Here is a 24,477-nt window from a genome sequence, read left to right on the forward strand (position 1 = left end):
CCTCCCCCCTTATAAATATATAAAAAAGTGTTTTTAATTTAACACCATTATAAATGCTGGAGCCAAAGCAGGGCTTGGAGTGGACACCCTATATAATAACCTCATGACCCCCTGAGGGGTCCTGACCCCCAGTTTGAGAACCCCTGCTCTATAGGAATATCTTTTAGCAAAGCAACCAATGTGGTGTCATATCTGGTAGAATGGGTTATGTCTCTAGGTGGGCATGTACATTAGCAGCTTCATAAAAGAGATACAGGCAGAAACTCATTCAGGAAGTCTCCAGGTAGACAATGGAGTTCTTTTTAGCTCGCTCTACAATACAAATAAAGATACAAATAAACTTGGAGAAGCTCAGAAGGGTTTAATTCTGTCCAAATGTATGCCAGAGAGCCCTTTTAACATCCAGTTTATGGAGGGCAGCATTTTCTCTACTCTGATAAGGTTCCGAACAAAATATAGGGAGATGAATTATCTGATTTATATGCAAGTCTGAAATGACTTAGGTAAGAACTGTGGACGTGGTCAGAAGAACACCTTATCTTTGAAGAAAACAGTGTAAGGAGTATCAACCATCAAAGACCTTAGCACACCAACTCTTCAAGCAGAAGTAATGGTCACTAAAAAGGTGTTTTTCATGGAAAGGTGGCCACTGGTTCAAAAGGAAGTTTGTGGATGGCTGCCAGATGGATTTTAACGGAGTCCACTTCTTTTCTTAAGGATAAGAAGTTATTCTAAACCTTCCAAAATGGACAAATCAGCGGGAGACAGATGTCAGTCAGCACACCACTGGTAAAATCTTTTCATGAACTTAGGTTTTCTGATCTCCTTTTCAACTGTTAAGCAGGACCTTCTCCATCTGCTTTGAACAGGAGAGCTCTATCTCTACATGCCTTCCAGATCCCAGGCAAGCTTTCGCTGGGGTGAAGAATGCTACCTAAGTCCTGCAAGAGAAGTTTGGAGGGTTAATAGTAAATTGATGGCCAGCCGAGAGAAGAAGTGGAGAAGGTGCCTTGGTCAGGCTGATGCAATCAATATGTATGGGGTTATGTCTTGCCTGACTTTGTCCAGGACCATGAGGATTAATAACATTGCAGGAAAGGCACGTAGAAGGTTCTTGGACCATGAGAGAAGAAAGGCATCATTCAGGGAACAAGCACAAGTTTGTGCATCTCCACTTGATAGTGATGGCAAAGAGATTTATTGTCAGAAAATTCCAGGTGAGAAACAGCAGTCTGAGTACAGACTTACGGAGTTCCCATTGATGATCCTGTGCGAAGTATCTGCTGAGGTCATCGGCTACAGTGTTTTGAAGACCAGGCAGAAAGACTGTTGAAAGAAGGCTACACCGAGCTATGCACCAGTTCCATAAAGTCATGTCCTCTGTACAGAGGGAAGGAGATCTTGCCCTTCCCCTCCCTCCAGTTTATGTAGTGCAACATGTCCTGTGGTCTGTTGTTATGCAAATGAAAGGACGTACTAACAGGCACACCTTACAGTCGTAAGTTCCAGGATGTCAATCTGAAGGATGGACTCTAGTGGTCCACCTGCCCTATACACTATAATCCTTTAGGTGAGCTCCCATCCAAAGAGGGATGTGTCAGCAACTATTTTAATAGTGGGAAAGGGATAGTTGAAAGGAAACCCTAAATACACCTTGTTCAGATTCTTCCACCTGTCAAAGGAGACTAACACACAATGAGGGGCAGAGAGCAACTTGTTGAACCTGTCCCTGTTTGGGGGTGTAGACTGACCAGAGACAGGCTTGGAAGCAGTACGGGTGTAACTGGGCATATGATGAAGGTGCACATTGCCACGTGCCCAAGGACCTGCAGCCAGAATCTGGTCGAGACCTCAGGACTTAATTGAACTTGTGTCAGAGTGAAGAACCTGTCTCTTGGTAGACAGGCCCTGGATGTTAAGAGTTTATAGGCACCGCTCTTGATACTGTATCTGTTGTACAAGTACGAGAGAGAACTTCACAATGTTGAAAACCGAGCCTTGTGAGTAGAGAGGTGGCTTTGTTTACTGCAGTTTGAACTTCTGTGTAATAAGGCCCCTTTTGGAGCCAATTGTAAAGATAGCGAAAAATGGTTTCTCCCCCATTGAAAAAGCTATGCAGCAACTATGACCGTAACTTTCACGAACATACTCAGGGTGGCAGACAGACCTAAGGGAAGGCACAATGTTGATAGTGGTCCTGTCCCACTATAAAGCATAGAAACGTCTTATGAGAAAGGCATAGCGCAACAGAAAAATACACGTACTGAAGCTTGAATGTCTTGAAATAGTCCCCGGGACCTAGTGATGCGATGACAGTCACAAGCTAATCAATCTTGAACTTCTGAATCTTGCGAAAAGTATTCAGCATCTGAGATCTAAAAATTAGTCTCCATCAGCCTTTCCCTTTGGGAACAAGGAAATAGTTGGAATAAAATTCTCTTCTCCTTTGTATCGAGTGGGAACTGGGTTCTATAGCTCCTAAGCAGAGAAGAAACAGAACCTCCTGTCTCAGGAGAGATTCATAAGATTTGTCCCTGAAAAGAGATGGAACAGCCTAATGTTATGACTTCCAATCTGTCAGAGGCAATCTGCTCCTACTAACTGCAGAAACGGAAGAAATGATCCCCAAGAAGTGGGAAGATAAGCTCAACAGGATACTGCCATTTCAGATTCCCATAATGGTCGTGACCCTCAACCAAGCATCAAAAGGGACGCTTTACAGATGACACCTTTGGGTAGTCCGTTTCCTCTTAGGTGGCTCAAGTCCTCTGTGGGAAGTGGAAAACTAGGTTGTGCAGGACCTCTGAGCCATTAGAACATAGACCTACTGAACCTCCTTTTGTCTACAGATAAATACATACCCTCAAGCAAAGAGTCACCCTACACGCCTTAAAGGAATGTAGGGATTCACACCACAGAAGAGGAGGTCCATTACTGTGTTTTGGACCTCATGAGGGCAGACTGAAGAATGCATCGTGAATGACTGCCGTAGTGGACATGGATCAAGCTGCTGTGTCAGCGGTGCAGAGGTAAGCCCATAAAGTCCACCCCAACAGGAGCTGTCCCTCCACAATGGCGGCCTGAAATTGCTTCCTGTGTTCTTGTGGGAGTCGCTCAATAAAAATAAAATTTGGCTTAGTTGATATGATTATATTTCACGGATCTAAACTGCAGGATGCAGACAAGTACGTCTTGCTACCAAATAAAGCTAAATACTTTTGGTCTCTGTCAAGAGGGTTGCTTTTGAATGATGCTGCTCATTCCGCTTGTTGACTGTATCCATCACCAGGGAGTTGGGGGAAGGATGAGAAAACAAAAACTCTAAGCCCCTGGCTGGGAAAAACTTAAAAAAAATCTGTCTTCTTAACTTTGGGGATGAGGGAGGAGGGGAGAGAGCAGAAGTGGCTTGCCAAGCCATTTTGATAAGCTCCAACAGCAGCTCATTCACAGAATATGGAGGGTGTAAAATTTCCAACAATTTATGCTGGATCTCTGGGACTTTTTCCTAAGAGAACTGGGAGAGTCCACTACTGTCTTCACCAACTCCTAGAAGTCATCCCCAATAGATAGGTGGAACATAACCGCTTTAACCAGAGATGATAATGAAATATTTGTCTGAAAAGTAGCCTCCTCCATCACCCCTTCTTTCCTGCTCCTCAAATGCTTCCTCCTGTAATGAAGATTACTGATGGGAAACGAATGGGAGCAGGGAATGCTGGCTCTGGTGTTCCACATGAAGACAGGTAGGATGTCTAAACAAACCAAACAGTCACTGCCGCCACAAATTTCAGATCAAAGGTGCACGGGGCACGTGCACAACTCAAATGGAGCACCCACAGGAACACTACTCAAAGATACAGCACTATATATCAGGATCTCTAAACACATACTTTACAGATACATATCAACTGGAACTACACTTTATATTAATAAGCCCATAAATATTAAAGAAAAAAAATCAGAGCCTACTCCAAAGAGGAATTAAAAATTAAAAATACCATTTCAGTTCCTTTTACATTTCTAAACTTCTCAATTATCTCACAGAACTTGAAGTTAATTATGTCATTTATTATAATGCTCTTCCTTTGGCTTTTAAAGTCAATATTTATGTAAGGCTAGTGAACTCTCTCATAAAACACAACAGAAGTTACCTGTATACGCTTAAAGAGCCAAACTACAGCCTCAGATAGTCAGCAATAACATGGAAAATATAATCCCAAATAAGGGACTGGTAAGTCCACATTCAAGCAAAATTTCAAGCTACATCCACAGTAGTTTTGCTTGAGCATACTCAGCAGCATGAAGTCCTACAGCACTGCCACCTTCTAGTGCTAGGTCTTGAAGGTGGATGGAGGACCTTCATAAGGGTGCCCCTGCTGGACAATTCCCACTGTCTGTACAGGACCAGACACTGGCAGTCAATGACTGGGCCAGACAGAAGTAAATTCTTTTCAGGCTTCTCTATATTTTGCTGCTGCCAAGGAGCATCCCTTATTACATGAATATGCATAATTTATACAATGATTCACACCTTATTTTGTAGTGAGTTTTCATGTGCTCCTTAAGCTGTGAGGAAGTCTCAAATTCCTTCTTACAGGACTTGCAGCTATGGGTCCTGCTTCCAGCCAATTCCTGACGATGTTCTTCCATATGCATGGACAGTTGGGTCTGCAAAGTAAACTCATCTCCACACTCTGAACAAATAAGATTCTGAAAAAGATAACAGAACTTGATTCTCGAGATCAAGAAATGCTTAAAATATTACCATAAACATGGAGTGATTTAAAAAAAAAAAACCCATTCAGAAGCTACATCACATCTAACTTTTGCTTAGTTCTGAAAAAGTGGGCTTTCTTCCTTGGACCCTGAGGTATGGTACACAGCAACTAAACACCAGCAGCTGCTCAGGTCAGCTAATTTGGGCTCATGAGGTTTAGGCTTCAGGGCTATAAAATTGTGGTGCAGATGTTCGGGTTTGGGGTAGAACCCAAGCTCTGGCATCCTCCCATTTTGTGCGATATTCCAGAGGTCAGGTTCTAGCCTGTGCCCAAATGTCTACATCACAATTTTTCAGCCTGCAGCCCAAGTCCCACAAGCCCAAGTCAGCTGACCCAGGCCAGCCACAGGTGTTTTTAATTGCTGTGTAGACAGACACACAGAGAGACAATTTTTCATGCCCTGAAATGTAAGAGTTTAAAAACCTTCCAAAACATGTGGAATTTTTTTTTAAAGCTTTAATAATTTAACTCTGGATATTCTCATTATCTACATAAGTGTCTAATCCTTTTGGATGCTGTTGGCCTCCATCATGTCTTGTAGCAACGAGATCCACAGATTAATTGTGCATTCTGTAAAAAGAGTTGAAGTTGGTGCCTTTCAATTTCACTGGAAGTTTTCTTGTTCTTGAATTATGAGAAAGGGCAGCTAAAAATCCCTGCTCTGTCTTTTCTATATCATTCACTATTCTGAACAACAACTATCACTGTATCTACTTATCTCCTCTAAACTAAAAGAGTTTCAATCTCTTTAGTCACTCTTTATGTGAAAGTTTTTCCAAACCTCTAATTAGTTTTGTCACCCATCTCTGAACAAAAGTTTATGCCACTGGAAAATGGAGAGGGACCATTAAAAGTATGGGTAAAAGTACACAACATTTCTTAAACTGCGGTTCCCAACACAAAAGGAGATCACACAAGGCTACCGTAGTTGGATTGCAGTATTTCCACCCTTTCTTCAGGGCTTCCTTCAGAGAGTGCCAATTCCTGACCCAACATCCAGCTCTGAAGGCAGTGCTGCCACCAGCAGCAGCGCACAAGTAAGGGTGGCATGGTATGAATATATCCACAAAATTTGCTCTTCATGCTATGACAAACTCATGAAAAATGTGTGATTTCTCCACAATTTAAGTAGACCCCTAATCATAAGGTTAACTTCAGGAGCATACGTGCAGGGAGCAAGAGTCTGCCATATATTCAAGGTTCAATATGCTACAATACTCCTTATGGAACACACTGAGCATCAGCCATCAAAATCTGATTCACACTTACTTTTTGGGCCAATACTGTATTCATTAAGTCTTCAGAGACTACTAAAGGTTTAACCAGTGATTCCATAAACTTGTAAGTACTGTACTAGATCCATGTCACGGGAAGGTGGTTGTACGTGGATGAGAGAGTCACATACCACTGATGGACAGAAATTTATAACAACTGATGGTGCAGAGAGATTCCAGGAGGAGAGGAAGAATGGTGTTGTGATTAAATCACCGTACTGGTAGACGCACCGAGTTCAATTCTGGCTCTACCCAGACTTCCTGGGTAAACACTGGGAAAATCACTTCTTATTCCTCTGCATTAGTTCCCATTATATAAAAGACATCAAAATACACAGGGGTACTTGGAGGATAAATTCATTAGTGACTGGAGGCTCACAATACCCTCCTCTAACCCGGCTGATAGGCATCCAGTAAATGTTTAAAGCCCTACTTGCATGATGAGTTTTCATTGACTCTAGGGAAAATTCATGTCTAGTCTAGAAGAACCCAGAGGCATGAAAGATGATGGAGCTTTGCTCTACTGAAACATCAGAAGAGCCCTCATAGTTGAGGGACATGAATCAACACTACAGATTCCACACACAAAACCAGCATGGGGAGCGGACTCTGCTGGAACTAACTCTGGAAGAACAGTTCATTATGTGAGGAATCACCTATATTATTTCCCTTGGCTTCAAAGCCTCATTGGGTCCGTAACATTTCTTTCTTTCTGAACCAAGCTTTCAATTTGAGGCAGTGAGTATGCGTTTGTGAGATGTGTCCCTCACCAAGACAGCATATGTACCACTGGCCATCACTCATGGGAATGGCCTCACGAAAGGAAAAGCACCTACTGAACCCAGGGATGGGGGCATAACTCCGAGAAGAGAGAACTTCCCAGTTGGGAAGGGCATAGAAAAGGAAACCTACACTAAGCTAAAGAATATCAGGTAGTGAAGAGCAACGGAATTTTTTTTCCCCACCAGGAGAAACAAAAATAAAGGAAATGGCTAATATCTACAAAATTATAATGGAAACACTACCATTACTAAGGGATAGGGATGTATGAAGAGGTCTGCTTGGGATTCCACCCCAGACCAAAAGCAGTTGAGAAGGAACTAAGGGAGGCTGGATGGCACAGCACTATACAGACGCCACTCACAGCGCAAGACAGGGAGGAGTGCATATGAGACCCAGCGGGCACTGCTACTGAAGATATTTGATCTCAGGCACAGGGGCGCTATCGCACCTACAGTGGAGAACTCACAGGGACACTACTTGAAGAAGAACCTAACATTTCAGAAAGTCCACAACTGGTTAAATTGGTGCCAAAACTATAAATAAAGCATAGGACTGGGCTAGAACCGAGGAAACAAAAGCAGAATTAAACATAATTGTGCAGAGAAGATCTTACATTCTCTGTGGACAGCACATCTTTTTCTAGGTCCTAAATTTTAGTTCAAGTACATAAGTGATAGAATCCATCCTCCTCCGGCAGATTTTACAAAATGAGCCTCTAGATCGCTATGAAGCTATCTCTAGGGAAAAAGTATCCACTAGGGCATGCAGACCCAGTGGGCACTGCTATTCTAGAAGGTTCCAAATCTGCACTGCTAAGGGACTGAGTTCCACAGGTGAAATGAGGTATTTTTGAAAACTGAAACAAAGAAAATTTAAGTTTCTTCAATATCAGATTTTTGAAACTAGATGGATACAAATAGCATAGAAGATTAACTAGATACAAGTCTTGAAATGTTATTTCATTCTCATCAAAAACACTTTCAAGTAAATGATTGAAAAGCATCAAATAAGAATTATGAGTTTGATCCTGCTTTCAGATAACATGAATTTACAAAAGATAAACATTTTCTTGTTACTGTCCTTGACTCTCAGTAACCTATTTGCCAAATATGCAGGGATTCACTTGCGGCAGTTAGTGTATATCAGGTACGTCCATTTTTAGCTAATAATATTAAATTGGCTACGTTCTCCATTAAGAACTTTATAACTCTGCCTCATTTACTCACCCTTCTGTGCAAAAGCACAAGCTTAATTTCTTGAGTAACATTCATGTCACATTCTTTCAAAAATTAAAAATGAGCTTAAGTATTACCTCTTCTTTCTCATGTAGCATAATATGAGCTTTGAGACTAGCCACTCTGGAGAATTTCTTGTTACACACAGGACACGTCGGATCTTCCCCATTGTGAGTACATTTATGAAGCGTCAAGTTGAATTCAACATTAAATGACATTGGACACTGGTCGCACCGATGAGGCTATTTGGGGAAACAAGATTAAGATAAATATATTAGGTCTAATCTTCTCACAGATATAGACTATAATATACACAATAATTAAAACATAACAGGCAATTCAAGAACTTATCTACAAAAATGACACAAATATCCTCCTGATTATTTTCTCTCATGGTTCCATGACCTAAAATACTCAACAGAAATTCTGACTCCCAAATTTTTCATAATTCCATTTGATTTGGGGGTGAGGAGGGACTGGCAAGAGAAAAGAGTGGAGACAAAAACTAAATCTCTTTCTAAAATGTACATAATCCTGAACTCCTCCTCTGGGCTCAACCAACCATCTGACCAGAAAAGCAGAAAGCATTTAAGAGAACTACTATCTTGCTTATTCCAAGGTTAACCGTGCTACTCTACAATTTTGTACGCCAAGGATGGCCAATCTGAGCCTAAGAAGGAACCAGAATTTACCAGCGTACATTGCCATAATAATACGTCAGCAGCCCTCACATCAACTTCCCCCCCACGCTCCTTCCACCCACCGGCAGACCTGCCAATCAGCGTTTCCTCCTCCCTCCTCACAACTCCTGATCAGCTGTTTTGTATCTTGCAGGAGAAGAGGGGAGGAGCGAGGGCATGGCAGGCTCAGGGGAGGGGGCAGGAAGGGGGGAATGAGGGCAGGGCCCGTGCAGAGCCAAGGGCGGAAGAGTGAGCAACCCTGGCACATTGGAAAGTTGGCACCGGTAGCTCCAGCCCCGGAGTTGATGCCTATATAAGGAGCTGCATATTAGCTTCTGAAGAGCCGCATGTAGCTCTGGAGCCACAGGCTGGCCACCTCTGTTGTACGCAACATTTTTCATTCTTAAAATTGATCTTTCCTTGCATTTTGTTAAAAAACATTGCTCCTGTTTTTCATTCGAGTGAAAAGATAATTTCCAAATTAACCACAGATTATTTTTAAATGTAGAATTTGAAGTTAAGACGCTATCAATTTTTTTATGATACAAATGCTCTCTCAGCACAAGTGGGTTGATTTCCTGAGATTTGAAAACTGGGTAATAATTTATCTAAAAAAGACAGTTAATCTATATCTTCCTCACCACAAGACAAATACTAATGAATCGATCCTCCCAACATGAAGTAGGAAAGGATTATTCCCATTTTACAAATTGAAAACCAAGGCACAGCAATTAAATAAAACTGCCTAAACTTACACAAGAAATCTATGTCAGGGCCTAGAATTAACCCAGACTTCCTAAATCTTAACCCACAAGAAAAACGAGGAATACTTGTGGCACCTTGAAGACTAACATTTATTTGAGCATAAGCTTTCATGGGCTAAAACCCACTACAGCCATCCTCCATCTAGTTTAGAAGCAGTTGAAGTGATAACTACATTGGCTACCATTTCATGCAGGATTTTGCTGTTTTCTTTAATAAAATTATTTCTTTAAGGGGAAAAAAGGAAAAAGAGAAGAAGATAGTTTACATAAGGGAAAGCTGATTCTAATAAATCAGTTGGGTACAAATTTTGCCAATTAAATAAGAAACAAATTTCCCTATTGTTGATAAAACGTAGTCAGTTTACTATCTAAAATCTTGAAAAAAAATTTTATTACCAGTTTCTTTAGCCCACATATATACTTTGCAGAGACAATGGACTATCTGTGGATACCTTAGCAAAAACTGCTTCAACTGGGGATAGCAAATCTGAAATGCTAGCCAATGCAAGGTTTCTTTCATTCCTTACAGACTGCACATGTGATGAGGGAGAAATGAAAAAGAAGTGTTGTCCAACTAAAGTGCAAAGTTTGGCTATCAGCACCATTACTGAACAGAGTTAAATGTGTCTTCAACCTCACTTATTAAAATGCTGGATTTAATTTTTGATGTATTCATATTTTTTAGATTTTTATCTAGATTTACTGAAATACATACCTTGTCATTTCTCTCGTGATCCCTCATGTGGCGCTGGAACTGTGTCACTTTTGAAAAAGATAGCAAACAGATTTCACACTTACGGAAGCTTGGTACTTGGTAGGAACAATTACTGTTCTCTGTATTCAGTGTCAGAACACCATCTGCAAAATAAGCGTTAAACACTTTGTACAAAGTTATATTTTCAATTTTTAAACTAGATTTGTTTAAAAACAAAACAAAAACAAAAAACAAGTGTGCACTGAAGTGGCGAAGACCCATGGAAACTTTCACAAAATTCTGTCTGAACTGGATTTGCAAGATCTCAGGAAGAGGAAGGAGTATGTTCCTGCTTCAGACAACCCAGATATTAATCACCATTCCAAACGTTGTATCTGCCTATCAGTTTGTAGCTTTATGACCATACTTTTCCCTTTATTTTTAAAATTGATTCTCTCCCCTTTCTTGCTTCTGTACAGAAGGCCCACAGAAACAGGAGACAGACCAAAAGACTTGCAAAAAAGCTGTCAAATGAAAAAATTTCTTCTCCAATCTCTGTTACAGTGAACATATTTACTTTTAAAAAAATGGTTTTGGGTGACCATTTAAGACTATATAGTTAGTAGTCCTGAATGTACAATACCATTTGTAAATGTGCACATAGGTGGCTGTACAACGAACCTTCACTCTCCCTAAACAAGCATCAATAAAAATGAAACAAAAACAAAAACCACAAATGTAAAATCCTCAGACATGATTACACTACTCAATTTTATATATATGCAGGGACCTCTTCTCTCCCCCACATATGGTCACTGTAATTTCTCCATTTCACCAGTCACACCTTGAGAGTTGTGTAGCCAATACCGATTGTTCAAGATGATAGCGAGACATGCAATCCATCAGAGTGTTCTTGCACTTACAGTGAAAAGGGAAGTAACACTTTCTATAGGCCGATCCAATTAAGACCCCGTTCACCTTTCTTCTATGAAAACTCATAAGGTGATAAAAAAAACCCTGAAATACAGTTTGAGGTTTGTATATCCTGTTGCAGAAAATGGTTGGAGTATTACTGAATCTTGCTTTGTGGGAAAGCTGTTCTTCAAAATCATTTTACCAAATTATCCAGAAAATGGAAATCTCAGCTCTAAGGAAATTTAAATATTTACATTTTGGGAGACATTACATGACTATAAATATTATCATGTTTGTTTTTGAAAAATTCAATGGAAAAAACTTAGTAGCAAGTTTTTAAAAAGCATCTGGTTTAAGATCCTTCAATGCTTTATTTACAAACAACATACTGAACCCTAAATTGATTCATGATGTACTACTAGAGCACACCTTCTTCAGGACCAGATTTTTGTAAATATACTACTTCTCTTCCTATTCAAACAGAACAAAGCGTGTCAATGACGGCAAAGAAAAGAAGAGGAAAAATTGGTATTACTAGTTACAAAAGCATAGGCTGAGGGATGAAGTGGTAGCTCCCCTTCTCCAATGAAATGAAGCTACTGCTTCTGATCCTCTCCTGTCCCTAGCAGCTGACAACACATGAGAAGCAATCACTAAACTAAGGGCTGGTCTACACTAGGGGAGGGGATCGATCTAAGATACGCAACTTCAGCTATGAAGTATCTTAGATCGAGTTACCTACCATCCTCAAGGTGCGGGATGGACATCCGCGGCTCCCCCTGTCGACTCCGCAACAGCCATTCACATTGGAGGAGTTCCGGAGTCGACAGGAGTGCGTTCGGGGATCGATATATCGCGTCTAGATGAGACGCGATATATCGATCCCCGAGAAATTGATTGCTACCCGCTGATAAAGCCTGTAGTGAAGACGTACCCTAAGAGACAAGAAAGAATCTAACAGGTTAGGACTTTTTCTCCTTCCCCTCCTGCCTTTTTTTGTGGGGATGAGGAGGGGTAAAATAAAGGGACCTGTAAAGGGGCATTCACAGAAGCCAGAACTTCTTGTGACACAGGGCCCAACACGAGCAGCATATCAGTCTAGTCAACACTCGCCCATTACTGATCCACTTAAAGGTTCTAGTCCTAATCAAAACAGCCCTAAAGGTCCTGATTACTTTAAAAAATACTTTTAATTTCAGGACCCTCACAACCCTCTGAAAAGGTTGCAGCTGAGGGAGGCCACAATAGAAATCTATGGGACAGGGTTTTTCATCAGTAAGACCTTGACTGTGAATACAATCTAATGAGAAATCGGAAGGAGCTCAGACATAACCATCTCCAGAAGAAAAATGAGGACTCATCTCTTTGCGCTTGCTTTGCCACATCAGAATGGTGCTGAAGTACTGGAGATAAGCACTAAACAAATTATTTATATATGCAAAGTAATAGGAAGAGTGGAAAACAAAAGCCTTTGATTAATTTCTACTTCACATAATTGTGTTATAACTAGGAGGAAAAGAATCTGTCTAGATATGACAAATCTAGTCTCTACAAATTTAAATCTATTGTATACTTTCACCTACAGATTCATCCAGTGCTGCAGAAATTCTCTGTAGCTTGTGAACATTACCAGTAACAAGAACTCTTTCCTTTCCTGAAGTGGTCAAAATTCTTAGAAAACCTAGCAGCACAGCTCCAATTACAAGGGACTTTTATCTTATTGTACTTGGAATAGCACACTTATTCAAGTGGCATACAAAGATCAGTCACTAGTCAACTAGTCCTCGTAAATTCTAGTTAGATACATGGATGAGAGGGGAGAGAAAAGAGTAAGACAGCCAAATTATGCAAAATCATTTTTTAAAATTCAGCAGTGTTTTCTGCATACATATATCAACCATTATACAGTTATTTCTATATAATGTACTAAAATTACTTCCAGAATTCAATGAGGATTCAAAGTCCTGTTGGAACCAGAAACGCTAATGAAGCCAAAATGTTAACCTAACAAGATTTTTTGTAGGCAAAATTCTGTTTTTAATTTTTTTCATTCTCACGAAGTAATAATAAGTAAAGTCAGCAGTCTCTTCATACTTCTCCCACCCCTCCAAAGCACATGCAGCATCATACCAAGACTTCAAGGGGGGACTCAAAGGGTGAGCACAGCCTTCTGCACTCAGGTTACACGGATATCTCCCCACTAAGCCTTCCCAGTGTTGGTTTATGGATCTGTTGATATTGTCCGATCACCAGTTTAGCAAGCTCCCAATTCAGAACAACATGGTATTGCAGAACCACATCTTAGTACTTCACCCAAATCTAGTATAATTACATCTCACAGCTTGGATGGCTTCCTGATGTCTTCATTAGACAAAGAATGTTCTTCAGAAGTATAGAATATTTTACTCCAGAGCAAGAAATTGCCTGCAACAGCTACATATTCTGCAAAACGGAAGCACTTTTCATCATGGGCAGTACTGACGATTCACATTTCTTCTCAGTGGTATAATCCAATAATTTTGGGTTATTTGTTATATTTAAAACACCTGGACCCAGTTATTGCTTCAATTAAAGGACATTTGGCTGACAATATCAGCTTTCCATTCACCTGCAGAAAGAGGTTCAATGTCTCTCATCCATCAGTGAGCAGACTTCTTAGGACCCTGGTTTGAGTTCTTCCTCCTGTAAGAAAGATTGCTCCCACAAAAGGATTTAAATCTGTGCTTTCTTCTCTAATGGAACCCCATTTTGAACATTTATCAAGCTGTCCAATTCACCTTTTATCAATGAAGGTGGCATACTTCGTGGCAATTACTTCAGCATACAGGAAAACTGATTTATAAGCATTAATGATTAACCCTCCCTACACAGTTTTTCATATGGCGAGATATTAACTATGAGATCTCATCCATCCTTTATTCTAAAAATACTGTTGGACTTCGTATCAATTTATTAACTCGTCAACTTTCTTTCCAACACCTCATTCATCTTCAGCTAAAATTATCTCACACTTCCTGTTAGGAAACAGGGCCCACAGCAGAGCCAGACTCTAGGTAGCCTAACACTGACAGCTGGTTTATAATAGGCAGCCTGGTTAGCTACACTGATTGGTTAGATGAGCCAGCAAACTGGCTCTCAAGACCAGCAGCAGCTTCTCAAAGTATTTGTCCACGGCTGCTATAGCTCCTGTGTGTGCTTGTTCCCAGCCTTGCCCCTGTCTTGCACCCAGCCTTGACTCACTCCAGGTAACCCGTTTCTGACCCTCAGCACCAATATTTTTCTGACAGAGATAGCAGACACGTACAGAGCTTGTAAGCCCAGGTAACTGCCCTATAGGCATAGAATGCAGTCCTGCAAGCTCATGTCATTCCACCTTTGGTGCCAACTCCCATGCCCCATGAGCCCAAGTTTCTCCTACCTGACAAGTTCAATGGCAAGCATGACAAAATCTGTGCGTTCCTAAGTCAGTATCAGCATCAGCTTCTATTTCTGCTATGTCCAGTTGTACTCCACTAACCAAGCCCAAGCGGGACCATCAGCCTGCTTAATGGGGAGGCCCTGGTTTGGGAGTCTTCACTCCTGGAAAAATCAAGCCTGCTTTTGGGACAATTTGAGGTCTTCATTCAAGTTATGGTGGTGATCTTTTATGCTGCAAGAGCACAGCCAAAACCACACTTTGGGTGTTGCCACAGGGACAGCATCCAGCTACTAAATATGCAGTGGAGTTCTGACACTTGGAAGTAGACACTCAGCACTATCATTTCTTGCTCAACTTAAATGGTGAAATTAAAGTTGAACTGACACAGGTCGAATCCTTCTCTGGCCTCGATGTCTGACTCAATTTATGCATCAAGACTGACGACTACCTGACCAAACATCACCCAGAAAAAAGCTGGTCCTCTCAGCTGCAGTGCCCCCATCATCCATTACCCAAGCCCATGCAACTCAATATGCTCTGGCCCCATCTCTCTGATGTGGAAAAGAACGGATGCCAGGCATCGTGGCTATGCCTACACTGTAGGGAACCAGGATTCTGCATCAGACTGCCCTGCCAATGCCCAGATCAGGAAATGCCAAGCTCCAGTTCTGATAGGTGTCTGGGCTGGGCTGGCACACTTCCCCTCTCCCACTGACCCACACCAACACTTGTCCATCAGTACCCTGGTGATGCCCAATCAGCACTCAACGTATCTCCCTCTCTGGCTCCAGCACACTGTGATGCCCAACACCAACCTAGAGGCCCTAGTGGACTTGGATGTCTCAACCAATTTCATGGATCTGGAGTTCGCCCAAACACACAATATCCCAACCCAGCGCAATAATTTCCACAGGTTAGTAGATTCCATGGACAGGTCACTCCTGTCATCGGGACTGGTCACCCACCACATGGCATCCTTAGAGATCACACTGAAGTCCTCCAATTTGGATTAATTCAGGGAGTGTATTCATCAGTTGTCCTTGGCATCCCCTGGTTTGTTGCCCATCATCTGGGCAACTGCTGGCAGTCAGGCACAGTACAGTTTGACTCCCCATCTTGCCAACAACCCTGTTTACCTGACAGCTACCCTAGCAGCAGCAACCCTTTTCAGTCTACTTGCTCCTCAGAAGAATTCAGAGGTGTGGACAGTATCCAAAGGTGATCCTAGAAACACCCACAATCTCCCCAATGGCTCTGGGATTCCTGTTAAACATTAACACAATGCTGACATGTTCAACAAAAGGGAACCTTCTACCACCTTATTGCAGCTCTGACTGCCTTACTGACCTCCAGCCAGGAGCAGAGGTTCCCTTCAGGTGCATTTACAATAGAACCTCAGAGTTACAAACACCTCGGGAATGGAGGTTGTTCAGAATTCTGAAATGTTCATAACTCTGAACAAAATATGGTTGTTCTTTCAAGAGTTTACAACTGAACATTCAAAGCTGTATTAAGTCACACATTACTATGCAGAAGAAAAATGCTGCTTTTAACTATTTTAATTTAAATGAAACAAGCACAGAAGCAGTGTCCTTACCCTTGCCAAAAACATTTTAAACTTTCCCCCTTTTTTTGTAGTTTATGTTTAATACAGTAATATATTTGCTTATTTTATTTGTTTGGTCTCTGCCGCTGCCTGATTGCATGGTTCCAAATGAAGTGTGGGGTTGACTGGTCAGTTTATAACTCTGGGATTCTACTGTACTCCTTCTCCAAACCTAAACCAGAGGCACTCTGGAAATATCTTGAGGAAAACCTCAAGAGTTCATTTGCCCCTCCATGTCCCCAGCAGAGGTACTGCTGATATTTGTGGCAAATACACGTGGCTCCCTCTGACCTGATGTGGACTATCAAGCTACAATCCAAACCCATTAACCACTGTGATGCTGTATGACTGAAGATGGCCATTTACATCAGTGTTTCTCAAACTTTTGTATTGGTGATACTTTTCACACAGCAAACCTATGAGTATGACTCCCCTTATAAATTTAACATACCTTTTTTGTATTTAATACTATTATAAATGCTGGAGGCAAAGCAGGGTTTGGAGGTGGAGGCTGACAGCTCACAACCCCCCATGTAATAACCTTGTGACCCCAAGGGGTCACAACCCCCAGTTTGAGAATCCCTGATTTACATCATCGATATTACCACTGTTACAAAACTGAAACAAGTCTTGTAGAAAGTGTATCATGTAAGGTGTCAATGGAAAAGTTACAATAATGTCAAGTGCGATTATCCAGGTTAAATTCATGTATCATCACTGTATCTGAAGTTATGAATATTGGTTATGTATTTGCATCTGTTCCTGGGGTGACATGCACAAGGTAGTTTATATTCAGTCTTGCCAGCCCATTGTGAATGGACTATCTATGACAAAAAAATAAAAATTCTGAACACTGTATTTTAAAATTCTGCAAAATTCTGCATATTTTATTTGTCAACCACCACAATATAATCATGCCAGTTTCAATTATTTGGTAATGTATTTCAAAATACCGGTCAGCAAGTATGTCTAACAATACAGACCAATATATATATATATTCAGGAAATTCTTTTGACAAACAGATTCCTTACTAGGCAAATGAACACAGAACTTTGAGTAATTAACAAACTACAATACAGAAACATATTTCCCACATCCCTCAGAAACAGTGCAAATGCTTGTGGGAGTCTGGAGTAATGGAGGAGCTGAGGGAGAGGGAAAGAGCCTGAGAGCGAACCTGGAGGGTTGCTGGGTGTGAGTGGGAGAATTATGGAAGGGGGGGGGAGGGTTGGGGGAGAGATCGTTAGAGAGTTGGGGGGCCTCCACCATGCAGACCTTGACTAACTCCCACCCTCTCCCATTTAGTCAGGTGCACCCCTGCACAACCACTCCCTATGCGGCCCTGCAACGCCCCCACCCCTCCATTCAGCCCCTAGCTCAATGCTGCCACCCCACTAGCTCCTGAGCCGCCATCCCAGTCTGTCCTCCCCACTAGCCCTTCTGAACCCCCAGCAGCTCTACCTGCCCCCCTCCTACAGTCCCCTGCATATCCATACCTCCTAACCGGGCTCTGCTGGCAGGATGTTGTGACGGAATGCAGCCGGCTGCTGGCTGTTCTGGTGCCAGAGTGGCCTATGGTGGGCAAAAGGCAGAACTGTAACACTTCTTGGGCAAAATGTATTTTCTGCGCAGAAAAAAAATTCTGTCCTGGACATGAATTCTCCGCATACATAGTGGCACAGAATTCCCCCAGGAGCAAATCAAGCTTGATGGGCTACTAAGGATAATCAACTTTCTAGATAGCTCTTCCTAAGTATGCCTAAGGGCATGGCTACACTTGCAGTTGTACAGCGCTGGTAGTTAAAGCTGTCTTTGTACAGCTGTGTAGGGAAAGCGCTGCAGTGTGGCCACACTGACAGCTACTAGTGCACTGTCATGGCCACATTTGCAGCAGTGTTGGGAATGGTGCATTATGGGCAGCCATCTCAGTGTTCAAGTGTCTGCAATGTGTTTTTCAAAAAAGCGAGGTGGGGTGGAGTGTGACAGGGAGCACAGGGGAGACAGAGAGAGTGGATTTTTGGAGCTGACACTGTGTCAGCTCCCTGCCTTGCAAGTTCCGACCCCTTCCCCCATCCCTCTCTCATTTACTAAATGCAAATAGCCTTGTTTTTTTCCCTCACAGACCAGATAAGCAGCTGCTCAGAAACTGATTCCGTCCCCGTCCCCCCCCCCGCTGCTTCTCTCCTCAAACAAACACTAGCTGTGGACATTCCAAACGTATCCCGCTGCCTGCCTCATTCACAGCAAATAGGAGCTGTGTTTGTTTTTTAGATAAGCAGCTCCAGGAGCCCTGAGTTCACAACAAAACAAACAGAGGCATCACAACAAAACAAAGAGTGTTATCTTTACTTAAAAGCATTATGGGAAGGTTCTGGAGATCAGTTACAGCATAGTAAGATTAATCACTGTTTACACTGGCACCCCAGCGCTGCAAGAGCAGCGCTGTTTTCTTTATTCCTCTCGTCGAGGTGGAGTACAACCAGCGCCGTAGCCAGGGAGATATAGCGCTGTATGTGCCTTGCCAGTGTGGACGGGGAGTAAGTTACAGCGCTGTAAAGCCACCACCAGCGCTGTAACTCTCAAGTGTAGCCAAGGCCTAAGACTGCAAGCAAAACATGTAAGGGCATGCAATGTGGACACGTAACCTTGGAGTTCATCAGTAACTTTCCACACACGGGGCTATGGGTTTTGTTTGGGACAGTAAATTTCCACACATATGGTAGAGGATATAAAAGACACCAGAGATCTCCATTTTGCCTCATTCTTGCTCCAATTCTCTGGACTGTGGATTTACAACTAAAAGGAGCATTTTCCTGCTTGCAAGTTGCCCTAGAGCTGCAGACTCTGAAAGCTCAGGCTTCTTAGGAGCCATACAGGCAAGTTTGCTGCAAATCTCCTTAGGTTCTTTCAGAGCTTCACTGAAAGCAAACCTGGTTTCTGTCCAAGTCCCATCAAAATCAAACCAATTTCAACTACAGACCCCTCTCCCCCCGGGGTTGCGCAAACCCGACTTACACAAATCTCCACTTACGGAAAAAGTTCCGTAAGCTAGAAATAGTGTTTTGTTTTTGTTTTTGCATAATAGTCGGGTATACGTTTCCGACTTACGCAAAATTCGAGTTACGCAAGGCGTTCCAGTAATCAAATTCCATTGAAAAAATATTTTGTCACAATTTTTCTAACAAGCTCTAGTTAATTTCCTTTTCTCTGCATAAATCTGCCAGTTATTCCATACTTCACTCAAAGTTATACAGTAGATGCCACTTACTAGCAACTTCTTGGTTCCAAGCAAAAATGTGCTATTATCTAAAGCTGTCAACAAACAAAAGGCCCATGCCTGAAACAGCCAAGGGGGAAAGCCCCTCAGCCAGGGACCCACGACCCACACAGGAGGTAACTGGGAACTCCAGCTGAAGTCTTGGTGCTGAAGGCTCGTAAGGGAGGCTGTGGGCAGGACAAAAGCAGAAAAGGTAGTATTGAGTGCTTTTGGAGTTGCACAGTACCTCTCCCTACACTCTCCGAGCTGCAGCCTACCCTGACACCAGGGACTCAGGCTTGGCACAGCCCAGTGCTTCCTTCTCTGCCTGCAGCCCCACAAACCAGTAGCCAAGGTTTTCCACAGGGAGCAGGGACGCTAGGTTATCAAAAAGTTATCAATAAGCAGCGTGATAGTTGCTAATATATGAATGCAATGAACATTAAAAAGTCTATGGGATGGGTTCTTGACAAAAAAAATTGCTAATAACCAACAGTTATCAGATCAGCTAATAACCAGCATCCGTTACACTTTAAAAATGCTAAGTTTCAGTTACAACTTTTTCTTGAGAAATATTGGTATATAGTTTTTTTTTATTATTATTTTTAAACTACATACAACAACCTGTAGTTAACTGTCCTCATCACATCACGTTATACCTAAGTAATGTATGGGTCTGAGATCAAAGTATGACAAATATTATTGGATATACTTTTATCATATCAAGGCTGAAGGTCAGAATTTTCACACAGTTTGAATGTCTTTGTTTTGATCAGCTTGCATCATAAACTTGATATTATAACATTTATACCCATTTAAGTTACCATTATTCAAAAACTTTGTGCATACATTTTAAACGTATAAAGTACATGCACTGAAACTCATACAAATCCATACAAAAGCTATTTACTGCACATGCACAGAAAACACACAAAGATAAATGCTCTGTTTTCAAAACACCAAAAGCAATTGTTACAAAACTGACTGCTGATCTGTATTAAAAACAAAACTGTTTGGGTGTAATTTTTTATTCTTGCATAACTTAGTTTAAAAGCAGTAGAAATCATCTCTTTAGGAAAAAAAAGGTCTGAGCATAACATTTGTTAGTACATATCTCCTGTTTCACAGCACATCATCACTGTAATTCCCTGCAAGCGTAAATCCTAATCCTGCAAGGAGCATCACATAGATTCTGCCTTGCAGAAATGGAATTTGGGACCCAAATCTGCAAAAGTGCATTTAATTTTTCCATATAAGTAGTTCCATTTAGCTCAGTGTGACTATTCATGCAAAGGTACACGTGTAAGCATTTGCAGGACCAAGACCCAGAGTTCTGATAAATTATTCCAATTAACTAACTACAGTACAAAAATAAAGGATATGCTATATGAATTATAGTTCTTATAGAATTTCCTTGCCCAAAAAACCTAAACCACACCAATTCTCATATTAGTTAAGTAATCATTCAACTGCTATAGAAATTTTTTATACTCAACTTTCAACATCATAATATGCATCTGAACTCTGGGTAGAAAGAACACATGATACATGCTCACCCTCTATTACCAAATATTGCACTTTATTTTATTTTTAAGCCTGCATAATGAATACAAAAATGTAATATTTCAACTAAGTTAAGAGTTTAATTTAGAAAGCGGGGAGAGGGAAAGATTCAAGTATTGTGGAAGGCCCTGGTATAGGAGAGTCCTTACACATGCAGTTTAAGTCTTTGCAGGATCAGGACCTAAGACACTACTGCAAAATTTTCTCAGTTCCCCTTTTTAAAAAAAAATCAATATTAAATAATATTTTCAAAAACAATGATTTTTAAATATCTAACAAAAATATAATAAAATATTTAATTGTAGGCATAAGAACTTTTAAGGGAGTTTACAAAATTAATTCAAGGTTATCCTGCAAAATAATAAACATTTAGCCTACCTCCTGAGAAAGAAACAAAAAAAATTCAGTTGCTGGATAAGAGAGAGTGCTGTTGAATGTCTGTACATCAAAGGATGAACTCCCTATGAACTATTCTATGAGAGGGACTCTTTTATGCTGTTACTCACAGGTGCCTGAAATCTAATCCAACACTTTGAAAGTGAGTTGAGGCACAGACCTACCTGAGCATCTGTGCTAGTTTTTTGGGTGTTATGATCATGCTTTCCCTCTCTGGCTTCTGTGAGAAATACCCAGATTAAAAGGAAAATTGTCCACACAAAAGAAAACAGGGACATTGACTATAGGTGCTATCAAATGCACAAAGCCAACTACCTGGAAAAAAAAATCTGGTGTGGTCTAGTTCCACGATACATAATCATAAAGGGCTAGAAAGTAATAAGAGCTGGTAAAAAGCTTTTAGGCAGAAAAGTGTGGCTCTTATATTGTTTGTTTCCTTATGTACAACACACGTGGAATGACTAGAAACTTTCTTAAAAGTTATTCCTTGCAAGGAGAGCCCGAGGTCTAAGCCCGCATTGTACGGCTGCCTCTGTCGTGTATTTCAAGCCTGTATTTGTTCAGTTTGCGGGGGTGGGGAAAGAGCCTCATCTCCAAACTATCCCCGATCAGGTTCCCGCTCCGCTCGCCGCCCAGCCGGGCGCTGCAGAGCCCGGGCACCATCGAACCACGCACCCGCCGGGGAGGCTACACGCCTCGTCTCGCTCTCCTATTCGGGCACCGGGGCACCAACCCCCCCCCCGAACCCCGTTTAAAAGCCGCCCAGAAGCTCCCCCTCCCCGGCGCGAGTGAACAGACACGGGCCCCGCGAAAGGAACAAACGCCGTCCCAGCTCCCGGGCGCTGGCTCCCGCCTGACTCCGGCGGCCGCGCCGCTGCTACTGAACTAGGCAGGAACAGCGCAGGGCCGCCGGGCCGGGATGTGCCCGCTCAGTATCATTCCGCAGGGCCTAGCTCCCCCTCCCCCCACACACAATAGACCCGGCCTCCCTCCCCCCCATATCCGGGGACTATATGCGGGAGCCGGCGGAGGCTTTTCGCCACCCCTAGGAGCCCAGTCTTGAACCCCAGGGCGCGTATCAAGCCTGTCCGGCCGCGCTAGTTACCTGACTCCGCACCGGCCTTGCTGTCCTCCCTGCTGGGTTTGGAAGGCCGCCCCCTCGGCATGGCTGCCCCCTCCCCCCGCACGCGCGTGCGCGCGCACTCGCTCCCCACCGCACTGCAACGGCGGTGGCGGAGGAAGAGGCAGTTGAGAGGGTGGGGCAGGCGAGGAAAGAATGTACCGGCCCTATACACAGAGATTGAGGAACTGTATGGAGATGCGCGAGACAAGTGAAACGCGCACGCGCGTGAACGGCGAGCGTGGGGAGCGAGGGAAATGCGCACGGCAAAGGCGCTTGCGCTTTACCCGCGCGAACGCAAAAGGTCTGAGGTCGCGAGGGAAAGAAAAGTGATTCTAGTGAAGGGCGGCGGCGCATGCGCCCTACCAGGGAGGAGTTATGCGCGTGCACTCGCGAGCGGAGGGAGGAGAGGTGAACGATGACGGATGGCCTTGCCTCTGTGACATCCGGGTATTGTGGAATTCTGAGATCGGAGCGGAGTTCTAATCGCCAAGCTACAGCTGCTGGGCGGCGGGGTAGCGGCGGAGAGCCTGAGCCCCCGCGCCTGCAGAAGGGGAGTAGCAGCGCGCACACACGTTATCCTGCCTTCGCTCCCCTTTGAGGCAGGCTCTGGAAGTCATGACACTAGAGTAGCCAGTTGGGGTTGGCCATGTTGCTGGAGTTTCCTCGCGGTTCATAGTCTTTAAAAAGATTAATCTTTAATTCCTGGAGACTCCAGGACAAAATCCTTGGGGGTTGGTTAGCAACCTACGATGACACTAGTATTGCCACGCATTAGCCTGAGTCAGGCCCTCTTCCCCTCCCCATCACAAGTGGCTTAAAAGCAAGGTGTGTTTATCCAGCAACGTTGGGCTCTTTTTCTTTGCCAGCTGGAGTCTGAGAACCTTTAAGGGGTATGCACATGCTTCAGTTTTTCTCCACAGCCCTAACAATTAGAAACAATTTTAAAAAAATGAAAACAGTCTCCCCATAATCCCTTGTCTGCAGGAGTTGGGGCTTTAAGAAACATCAGTACAGTGTGAGGCTCACTCAGAAATCAAGTGGGCTGGCATCCCTTCAGTGTTTGGCTATTGATTTCTGATCTTCAAATTCAGCAAGAAGTTGCCCCTGAAACACACACATGCAGCTGCAGTGCACTTTGAACTTCTGAGGGGAGAAGGGTATAAAATGTACTCAAAAGCACTGGAGTCTGCCTGTGCCTCAGTGATGAGAGGGACATGCTCCCTTTTCTGCCTCTAAAATCACAGTGTTGGGTTGCCAATTTTGGTTAGATGTATTCCTGGAAATTTCATCACATGACAATCTTTAATTAAAAGATTAATCTTTAATTCCTGGGGACTCCAGGACAATCCTGGAGGGTTGGCAATTCTACTCCCATACTAGTTCCACTCTGAAAATATTCTCCCCACTACCTCCCTGTCTCACAATGCTGCCCTAAATCATATACCCCTGCTCACATATGGAATCCAGCAAGCATGAAGTGCTTTCATGAGGTGCTTTCATGACCATTAGATCATCTTGTCTGATTTTTTGTCTAATACAAGCCATAGAATTTCACCCAGCTACCCCAGCACTGAGAGCTCAGCATTTGATTAAAGCATACTTTCCAGAGAGGCCTTGCTGGAGACCTCCCCTCCCCCATCTCTTGGTAGTGGGTTTCAATAGTTATTCACCTTCCCTATTAAAAATGTCTGCCTTATTTCTAATTTGAATTTGTTCAGCTTCTAACCTTTGGCTCTTGTTATGCCTTTCTCCATTAGATTAAAGAGCCCTTGAGTATCCAGACTAAAAGTGTATACTGTAATCAAGTTGCTTCTCAGTCTTCTTTTTGATAAACAGCTGGACTTCCTTAAGTTTTACTGTATGCCATTTTCTCTAGCCTTCAAATAATCGCAGGCTTTTTTCTGCACCCTGTCCAATTTTTAACATCCTTTTTCAATTGTGAACACCAGAAGTGTATGCAGTATTCAGTACCAGTCTTACCATTCCATATA

At 42.6% G+C, this 24,477-nt stretch overlaps 1 protein-coding gene across 11 annotated transcripts in view; it reads right to left on the minus strand.

Annotated features, from left to right (window-relative positions):
* Positions 1 to 22,582, minus strand: part of ZNF236 (zinc finger protein 236) — a 194,944-nt gene extending 172,362 nt beyond the window's left edge. For 4 of the 11 annotated variants that reach the window (XR_003999074.1, XM_030552613.1, XM_030552611.1 and 1 more), the window contains exons 1-4: positions 22,469 to 22,579; positions 10,230 to 10,372; positions 8,148 to 8,312; positions 4,532 to 4,710 (exon numbers count right to left, since the gene is read on the minus strand). Coding sequence is in view for 10 of the 11 variants with exons in the window: in XM_030552613.1 (XP_030408473.1) it covers positions 4,532 to 4,710; positions 8,148 to 8,312; positions 10,230 to 10,372; positions 22,469 to 22,529 (548 nt within the window). In the remaining variant the exon portion in view is untranslated. Of the gene's footprint in view, positions 1 to 4,531; positions 4,711 to 8,147; positions 8,313 to 10,229; positions 10,373 to 13,731; positions 14,092 to 19,416; positions 19,483 to 22,468 lie in introns of those variants that run through there. The other 7 variants (XM_030552616.1, XM_030552617.1, XM_030552620.1 and 4 more) reach the window with 5 other exon arrangements.
* Between the last annotated feature and the right edge of the window lie 1,895 nt (positions 22,583 to 24,477).

Source organism: Gopherus evgoodei, chromosome 2 (genome assembly GCF_007399415.2).
Source record: "Gopherus evgoodei ecotype Sinaloan lineage chromosome 2, rGopEvg1_v1.p, whole genome shotgun sequence".
NCBI classification, from domain to species: Eukaryota; Metazoa; Chordata; order Testudines; family Testudinidae; genus Gopherus; species Gopherus evgoodei.